The sequence below is a fragment of the Daktulosphaira vitifoliae genome, unplaced genomic scaffold (assembly GCF_025091365.1).
Source record: "Daktulosphaira vitifoliae isolate Bord-2020 unplaced genomic scaffold, ASM2509136v1 Scaffold_225, whole genome shotgun sequence".
NCBI classification, from domain to species: domain Eukaryota; kingdom Metazoa; phylum Arthropoda; class Insecta; order Hemiptera; family Phylloxeridae; genus Daktulosphaira; species Daktulosphaira vitifoliae.
The window spans coordinates 1-10031 of NW_026099793.1; the positions used below are offsets into that span (position 1 = coordinate 1).

Sequence of the window (10031 nt, forward strand, 5' to 3'; positions counted from 1 at the left end):
CGGGGTGCTGGCGGCGTCAACACCAGCACAGGAGGAGCAGCCGGAGACGCCTATGGAGCTAGAGGACGACGGCCTGGTTCGTGAGATGGACCTGTTCCTCTCCTGCCCCACTTCCCCAGCTAAGCCGGAGCCCCCGGCCGAGTAAGAGCTCCCTCCCACCCCAAGCGCGTTACGCGCGGGGTCTATACCCCTAACCCCCTCCCTGCTGCGCGCACTCCGCGGGGCACTACCACCCACTCCATCAAACATACAACGTAAGTATTGCGGCTTGTTATGGCGCTATGCGCACTCTAATATATTCGACCAAACACGGAACGCCATATGCGCTATTTCATTTGATTTCTAGAGTACAGCGGCGGCTTGGTGGGGGGGTATTTGACACGGCCACGGCGTTGTCACACGTTGACACCCCGCGGTCGTGTCAGCTCCTTCTCAGCCACCGCTTAACTGTAAACCGGACCGTCACACACACGCGTTATCGTCGTGGTGTAAAGTCCAACAAATGCCTAGCGTCGTATACCCCGCCGCAANCGTGGTGTAAAGTCCAACAAATGCCTAGCGTCGTATACCCCGCCGCAATAATACGTCCAGTCAGTTATCTCCGTGACACCACGACCGCAAGCTATCTGTGATATCGATACGTGATCGTCTTTCCGAATACCGAACAGTTTAGAATCGCTACTTCGGCACCTCATAATCTACATTTTATTGTTAGTTTTAATCAACTTAGTTTTAAGCATTTTGTGCGTATTCTATTTGTTTTCCTGTGTTTCTTAAAATCAATAAACGGCTCGACGCCACTCTCTTCTTTCAACATCAACCTGTGTCAGCTATAATTGTGTGAAAATTCTCGATTTTTTTTTTTACATTTTTAACTTTATAATGCTATAAATTATTGAAAAGTTTATGGATCAACATAATTTTTTTATGAGAAATAATATAACGTTTCCTAATTTAATTATTTTTGAGAAGTGTAATTTATCTAATTATATTAAACAAACATCTATAGTGGCTTAAGCAGGATGACACGGCCACGGCGTTGTCACACGTTGACACCCCGCAGTCGTATCAGCTCCTTCTCAGCCACCGCTTCACTGTAAACCGGACCGTTACACACACGCGTTATCGTCGTGGTTTAAAGTCCAACAAATGCCTAGCGTCCAATACCCCGCCGCAATAATACGTGATGTTAGTCATCTCCGTGAAACCGTCCTACACGCATCGTAAGGAAAAAACGCCGAAAACCATAGCACCGTTTCTTTTCTTTTTGGTTTCTTAACGTCAACGCATCTGTTGCTATATTTCTTTTTTTTCTTATTGTTCAATTCTCTTAGTGATTGTGCACGTTATTATATAACTTTTGTATTATCTTGCCGAAATAAACGGCACCACGCCAGTTTTGAAATTAATTTGTGTCTACTACTTTTGTTCACTATCCGTTTGCCCTTAACAAGGATTTCATAATGAAGTCATATTTAAAACAACTCAAAAAAAAAAAAAATCCTTATGCTGGACTTTTTTTTATTGCTTATTACTTAATTTTAGAAATTAATATTGCCGTCAATGGGGAGACATGAGCACTGTGGCCCTCTCCCTNGGGGAGACATGAGCACTGTGGCCCTCTCCCTGATACTGTATACAAATAATTAAGCTGTTTAGAATGTTAAAAAATGAGAAAAAAAAATTTAATAAAACAGATTTTTATATTAAAAAAATTATATTAAATAAATTTCACATATTATATTGTTGTTGTTCTTTTTCTGGCTGTTCTTTTTCTGGCTGTTCTTTTTCTGGCTGTTCTTTTTGTTGTATTTTCTTTTGTTGTAGTCGCAGCTGCTGCTGTCTACTTTTTTTTTCAACATACTGAGCTATAACATATCAAAATTAAGTTGGATTAGTATAATATTGCCAACACACATTCAATTTTAGAGACAAAAGAAAACAACTCCTATTCAATGTTCAAGAACACTTATACCTGAAGAATTATACATTTCATTAATAACAGGGATTTCAGTTTTACACAAAAGGGTAAAGTGGGATAATTGTAAACAATTGAAGTTTTAATTTCAAACTTACATTCAATATGATAAACACATAAGGACAAGTACTTTTCAATCTAAAATTAAATCTGCTAAATATTTTAAGAGAAAAAATAAATTTACAAATACCCTATTCATTTACATTTACATTATCTTCACTTTACCCTAAAACTATAATTTTTTATTATTGTGGTATTATGTTCATATATTGCAATGGATTAATATCTAAACATTTAACTTTGTTAAAACATAAAAAATAATGAAATTTAATTTATCATGAATTTAATCAAAAAACTATTTTAACAAATTTTGTTTAGATCAATATTTAAAAACTACTTAAAGCAATATGTTTATTAAAAAAAAATGACATAAGTCAATATTGTTGGATTTATTGAATGAGAAATGTGTAATTTTTTAAGAAAAAAAAAATGTAATCTAATCTTAATTTCTAATTAATATAGCACAAAAAAAATGTGAAAAAGTAAAAGGTATTGTTACATTGCTATTTAGGGGTTGAGCCTAAATGCTTCTTAACAGTATTCTGCCGACCAACGAGGCTAGCTGGCTAGGCTATATCTACCGTAGGTACCGAGGTTTCTTATTTAATTTATATTCCCTTTAAACTATCTATCAAGGGTCACACTACAAATATATATATAACACTCTAGATTAGCAACGATAAGTATTTATTAAATCTACAATACGACATCTAGAGATGATAATAATCTAACGGCAACCCACACACTATTTCGATGGTAGCTAATATAAGTTAAATATAAATAGAGAAATGGTTTCAATGTTAAAAAGTTAACTGACGTTTGGAACATTAGTATTATGACACAGTGTCCGTGAATTCCAAAAGTGTTTATATGTGCAGTCCGTCCCCCTGTAGTAATACGTGTGTCACTGTGTCAACGTTATAAGCTTAGTCGGCGATACAATAATGTTATGGAATATGATCACGTATATGTAGTCGTATCAGTATTATCATAGAAGATATTTACCTTTAGCAGAACCATTTGCCGCCTTGTGGCCTCTTAATTGGCAAAAGTTACAAGCTGAAAAACAATAGTTTTATAAATTATTAGTTCAAAATTACAAAACTGAAAAAAGTATGCAACTAAAAGAAAAGAAAAAAAATTTTATATTTTTTATATATTAGGATAAATTGAGTGTCTGCATTAAAAAAATCATTCCATATTTTTTGGTTTTTCTGTCATAATCCAATCCCTGGATATGACAGAAAAACCAAAAAAAAGGATAAAGAAACCTCACTAATAATTTTACTTATATTTTTAATTTTTAATAATTTAAATATTCATAAATAAAATCTTAATTTTACTTACACCCTCCAAATTTTTTTTCTCTTCCATCACGTCTACTTCCACCACGTCCTCTTTCATTACTTCCCCTCACAACAAGTGGAGGATTTCCTTCCACTCTATTAGGAAGTCCACTTTTTTCATTGGCATAAACATAAAATGTGAATGACATCTGGAAAAAAAATTGAAATTAATAGCATAAGCCACACAATGAAAAAAAGTCAGTAGCACAACTACCGGTCTTCAGCGGCAACAGTTTTATATTTTCATCCCCAAAAATTTAGAAAATTGTATAAATAGTTATATCAAAATATGAAATTCAGTACTACCAAAAATATTTTTATGACGCCCATATTTCATCCAAATAAAATAGTCGTAACAATAAAGATATAACATCATTGACGAAAGGTGGAAGGCAGGAGGCCTTAGTTCCCCAATAATTTAACCTCCCAAAAAATTAGAAAAATTATATACGTTACATAAAATTGTGCATTAAATATTTTAATGATATGAAATATTACAAAAAATAAGTACAGAACACTAAAAAACAAGAACACTAGTAGAACAAGAAAAAAAAAGAATATTTAGTCAAGTTTTATTCCGATTAACAGCCTTAAAAAATCAATCATAGTAAATTTCAATAGACTATAATAAGAGAATTGAAAATAACAATTGCAAACAAAAAATGTTACTACTATACTCACATTGACATCAGACGCCTACGAGAGCTGATCAACTAATGACAAATACTGCACGGAAGATATACGTGAAACACCAAATTATTAACAACCAGCGATATTTATTGTATTCTATTTAGATCTTAAGCAGAAATAATAACGTTTACATTTTATAGATATTTTCCTATAAAAAAAAACTGACAAGTCTTTAAATAGAATCATTTAAGTTAATACTAACTCATATAATATAAATAAACGTATAATAAAATAAAATCCTATTCAATGTAATTGGTTATGTATTAATTGCTATTAAAGTTGAAAAAGTAGCATTTTTTACTATATTATTTTTAATTGTCACAAAATTAAAATACTGTAAGTTTTTTATAAATCGTCTTAGTAGTCAATAAATATATTATGTAATAATCGAAATAGTTTTTGAAAATTCCTATTTTCGAAGGGGTTGCGATTTTTGAATTTTAATAGTATTTAGAGAAAAATAAAAATTAAGGTTAACAAAATTATTTGAAATTATAATACTCAACATATAATATAAGTGTTAATTTTATACAATATATAAACATGTCTTAAAAAAATATTTTTGTTATAACTAATGTATCAGAATAAAAAAGTAAAAAAAGTTGTTTAAAAGACAATTTTAAACAAAAAAAACCCAGAACATTGGGGTGGCGGCACAGTGGGGTCGTGGCATAGTTGGGTCCAGTATAGATTATATCTGACAGTGATTAAAATCACTATCATAAAAAACGCTTCGATGCAAATCTGTAGATAGTGTTTAATTTAATAACAAAAATTTGTTAAAAAAGCAGGTCAAATGAGAGCTGAGAAAATAAACGATAGCTACAAAAAAAAAAACCACATAGTATAATAATATTAATATGAATTTCTTCTCACGAGAGGAGACTACAGTAATGGAATCCTTGATATTTATTGAAGTTATTGAATCTAAATAAGATAAAAATCAAATGAGTTAAACATTTTTTTTTAACTCAAAAAGAATTTAAAAAAAAGTTCAGTACCACAGTCGTGAAAGACCCAAGTGTTACCGTCTCAAAAACCGTACGTCTCATTCGTCACTTAATAAAAATGGAAATTTAGCTAGTTCAAATTTTAAAGTTATTTTTCTTGACTTCAAAGAAACAAAAAAATTTAAATATATTTAATTTTTTATACTATGTCATTTAGATTGATATTGTGGGGATTAACAAAGATGTTAAATAACATGTCACAATGAATGCGTTTATATATGTTTATATGTTTTATCTTAGATGTACTGCAGTACGATAACACTCCGTGTATTTTTTTTAGTCTCGCGCTGTTCGTCAATCCAGTGACACTTTTTTTTTTTTTATTTTACATATAAAAGTACTAATAACAATAAAACTTAATATAACAACTTAATACCTTTTTATCAAAAACCTATCATGCAAATATGCACCAATGGTGCCAGGTCTCAAATCTTTAAACTTTCCAGTTATATCTTTCATGCGCAATAAGATTTCTTTAGTCAATTTAAAATTAGCAGCACTCATCTCTTGAAGGATATAACCAGGAGTGACTTCCGATGACTGATTAGAAGGAGTGCGTCCAGATGTGCCGTCTCTTTGGGCCGATTTCTCCTTTGCTGCCTTTTGTTTGTCAATAACTGAATGGTCATCTCCAGTACCCATCACCACCCCAGGGTCAAGTTGGTCGCCTCTATAAAAAACTACAAAGACTGCAATATTGGCTGTACTTACTATCCCGTCCTTGTTGAAGAGTCTCGCATTTCTGCTCCTCTCCGATCCAAATAGCGTTCCCATACAGTGGACCATATTGTAGAGTCTGTAGTTAACGCTATTTGAGTAGGGAGATTTGGGAGTTAATTCGATCTCCCTCCCGTATGGGATATATGAATTTAATTCATATAAATTTAATTTAATTTATTCAACATTATTTTAAATAAAATTTAGAATAGTCACATGTTATTTTTTGTTTTCGTTTACGTGTTGTCACAGATACTATTTTAATACAAAAATTATGAATTAAATTAATTAATTATTAATTTACAACAGATGCTTTAAAAGTAAAATTAATTACCACAATAAATATATTATATAATAATCACAATTAATGTCGCATTGCATAACTATGCTGCCACTCTACAGCCCCTGGACCGTTGAAATAATTTTTGAATATTTCTCGAATTTGAGTGTGATTCATTTTGGCACGCACATTGTGTTCTGTTATGGGGATTAAATTTTCGGTTGGTAGTGGTAGTGCATCATCAAAATGTTTTTGACCTGGAGCAAGTACTTTTGCTCCCCGTAAAATATTATGTAATATGCATGCACATGTAATCAATTTGTCGGTTGTTTCTGGAGCAGTAGCAATAGGTAGGAAAAAGAGTCTGAAATACCCGCATAAAATTCCGAAAGTATTTTCAGTTGTTCTACGAGCTCTAGATAGTCGATAATTATATACAGCTTTTGATGGATCATGTACAGATTGCTGTCTTGGATAAGGTTTCATCAGGTTTTCGTGCAGAGCAAAAGCTTCATCTCCTACAATCACATGGGGTACAACAGTAATTGTCCCGGGTATTTCTTTTGGTGCTGGTATATTAAATGTATTATTTTTTATCATTTTCCCTATTTGACTCTTTAGGTAGATACCAGCATCTCCCTCTCTACCATAGGAACCAATATCAACAGCAGTGAATTTACAATCCGCGTCAACGACTGCTAGCAAAACGATTGAATAGTAATCTTTATAGTTAGAATATAATGATCCACTTCGTTTGGGAGCCTTTATTCTTACATGTTTCCCATCAATCGCTCCGACACAGTTCGGGAAATTCCATTTTGAAAAAAATTGACTACTGTTTTGTCTTAGTTGATTTTCCGTAGGTGACGGTATAGTTACCTCAAACATCCTTTTAATAATGGCCTCAGCAACTTCTCTTATTATGACACTTATCCAGGAATGACTGACTCGATATTGAAAAGCAAGTGACCGAAAAGATTCTCCTGTGGCCAAATGTCTGAAATAAGTAATCAAATTACAATTTGTGTTTTAGATTCTGACTGCAGTAAACGATGGGCATATGTAAGGGATTACTATATTCGGCGGAAAGGCAAACCTGGTACTGGTTCAGGTGGAGAGGCAGCAAAGAATAGGTCTGTTCACCTATCATTCTTAGATAGCCTTCCTTCATCACAAAGACTTAACACAATTACTAATGTTGTTGGAGATGAGGTTAGGTTTGACGAGAGTGAATTTATGGAAAACTCTCACGCTGACCTCGAAGAAAACATCACCCAGATTGATGAAAGAGAAGCAAATATGACAATCATCAATAGTAACGAAGATAATAGTAGAAAAAGGGATGGTAAGGAAGATAAAATTATGAGAGATAAGAAAAAGGTAAAACTAACACACTCTGAAGAACGATTACAATTACTGAAACAAATAGCTGAACGAAACTCAACTCCTGCTAATGAATTGGACGAAATCGACCTTTTCTTTAACTCAATGGCAAAAATTGTAATGAAACTTCCTCGGTATGAACAAGTGCAATGAAGGATGCAAATTTCGTCATTGGTCGGTAATGCTGAATTAAAAAGTATTTTAGGCGATTCAAGACAGACAGATTCATCAACAGGCCCGAGTTCAACAATGAGCTTCAAACACTCAGAAACGGTGCCATCTCCAGCAACAAGTGGAACGTCAAATTACCAAGGACAAATACATGACGAGTCATCACAAACAGATGGAAGAGGTGTTTCAGAAAGTGTCCTTAGCCTAACAGAAAATGACCAATTTTTTTTACATCTGTAATTTTATTTTGATTTTTTTAAATTTTAAATTTCTATTTTGTTTTTAAAAATTTTAAATATTTTATACTAAAAGTTTAATAGTTTTATTTTGAAAGAATTAGAGTTATTTCTATATTTTACTATTTCTATAGTTATTTTTTATAGTTTTTTAATTAGAGTTTTTTTTAAAAAGAGTTATTTCGCTTGTTATTTATACAAATAAAACGTTTCTTAAAAGTGGCTGCTATAATTTACTACGATATATTATAATATAAATATTTTGATTTATTATACTTTATTAAACATTTTATATAATATTGGCCGATATACTATTGGTATACCAGTATTACTAGCATTAGTGACAGATTTATAGGTATAATTTATAATAAAATATGATTCAGTGTAGGTACTTACCTGACAAGTATACATAACTTTTCTTCTGGGCATATGGGCTTTTTGTGCCTATTATACGGTTTAGAAGTTAAGTCATCTCTTATGTGATTCAATACATAATCAAATAACACTGGTGTTAAGCGAAAGTATTGCCTAAATTTTTCGTCATTACACTGCAGATGGCGACGCACTAAAATTTGAAATGCACCCTCAGTTTCACGATTTTTGAACATAACACTCTCCTCCAAACGATTGTTTTCGTCTTCTGATGACTCTTCATCATCCAAACATACTAATAACGCTATGTCCAAATCGTCCATTTTTCACCAATGCGCGATCAACTACTCTCGAGTGAGTACTGACTTTTAAGTGACTACGATTGAATACGGTCGCACTACTTCCTAGGAAACCACAGATTGGTCACCGTAAAGACGGCCGTTATTAACAACCGTAAAATGACGGCCGCTAGATAACGGCACCGCTTTTCTAGGAAACCATAGCTTTAGTCAGTCAAACTACCATATGCAAGTAGTAGGGCGGCGGCTGATAAAGGTGTCACGGGTCGCGGGGCTCCGTGTATAGAGAACGACGCGGGGCCGTGTCAAAGTTTAATTTCTTATGTCTTATAAACTCTATTCTATGTCAATTAAATTACATAATATTCATGAAAGTCAATATATTCTCCTAATAAGATATTTTAAAATAAAATAAAATACAAAACCTAAAATTTTAATAGAAAAATAGCATATTTTTGAATACGGTAGCCATTTGCGCATAGAAGATAGGTCGTCGGGACAAATTTTTTTTTTTTTTATAGTACACAAAATAAGCTTTAATTTGATATATGTTTAAAGGACGCAGTATTTCCGGAACATTTTCAAAAGTTCAGTTGAAAAAGATATATGTTTTTTACAATATTTCAAGTTTTGAACGCCCCCTTTATAAGGGGAAATTGTCCAATTTTAATAAAAAGTATGTCAAATAAAAGATGTACTTATAATGTATTTAGCAAAAAAAAAATTGTGCTGATATATACATTTTTCAAAAAGTTTTAGCATTTTTAAGTTGAAAATTTAAAATCGAAAATTTTAACAAATAATATTGTTTTTTTAACTACGGCAGCAGTTTAAATGTAGAAAATAAAGTGTCGGGAAAATTTAGTTTAATTTTGTTGATCTATATTGATGTGTGTATATGGGGCCGCCTCTCCCCATATACTCATTTTAGCGCCTCTCGTTGGCGCCTCATTTACCTGTTATCACATTATAGTTAGAGGAGAGTGTATGTAATGCTTATCAATGAAGCTATTTGATAAAACGTATTTTAGCGCCTCATTTTATATTTAATAACATATTCTAGCGCCTCATTTTATATTTTGATAACATTTTACCGCCTCATTTTAACATTACTTAAATTACCATTTCTCTCGATAATTTTCGAGATCAGCGCCTCCTCCCTCTTCTATGACTTATAAGTTTATTGTCATGACGTGAGAATAAATACACTGATTTTCGAGTAATTTCAGTATATTTCTTTTGTTTGTCAACTGTTAAGTTATAGTTAAAACTTAAGTGCAAAAATTGTTTTACAATTAGAGTTAAACATACTTCGAAAACAACCAATAGTCAAAAAAAAGTAAGTTTTTCAAAATTTTAATTTTAGTTGTGCTGAACAAACGTATACTGTTATTGATATGATAACTTTTGCTAATGTTAATAACGTTTAATGTTAGTTTTTAAAGATTTTTCAAATTTATTATAAAACAACTAAAATATATTTTCTTAT

At 32.2% G+C, this 10031-nt stretch overlaps 2 protein-coding genes across 2 annotated transcripts; both read right to left on the reverse strand.

The window, feature by feature from the left end:
- Positions 1 to 1731: 1731 nt before the first annotated feature.
- On the reverse strand, positions 1732 to 4196 carry LOC126909277 (uncharacterized). Its single transcript, XM_050691697.1, has 4 exons — positions 4066 to 4196; positions 3386 to 3533; positions 3044 to 3097; positions 1732 to 1868 (listed from the first exon to the last, which is right to left on the reverse strand). The coding sequence occupies exons 2-4, from the start codon at positions 3531 to 3533 to the stop codon at positions 1732 to 1734; spliced, it is 339 nt and encodes a 112-aa protein (XP_050547654.1). The 5' UTR covers positions 4066 to 4196.
- A 1824-nt stretch (positions 4197 to 6020) lies between these two features.
- On the reverse strand, positions 6021 to 7777 carry LOC126909276 (putative nuclease HARBI1). The gene has a single exon (XM_050691696.1). The coding sequence runs from the start codon at positions 6967 to 6969 to the stop codon at positions 6166 to 6168; it is 804 nt and encodes a 267-aa protein (XP_050547653.1). The 5' UTR covers positions 6970 to 7777; the 3' UTR covers positions 6021 to 6165.
- Positions 7778 to 10031: the final 2254 nt, after the last annotated feature.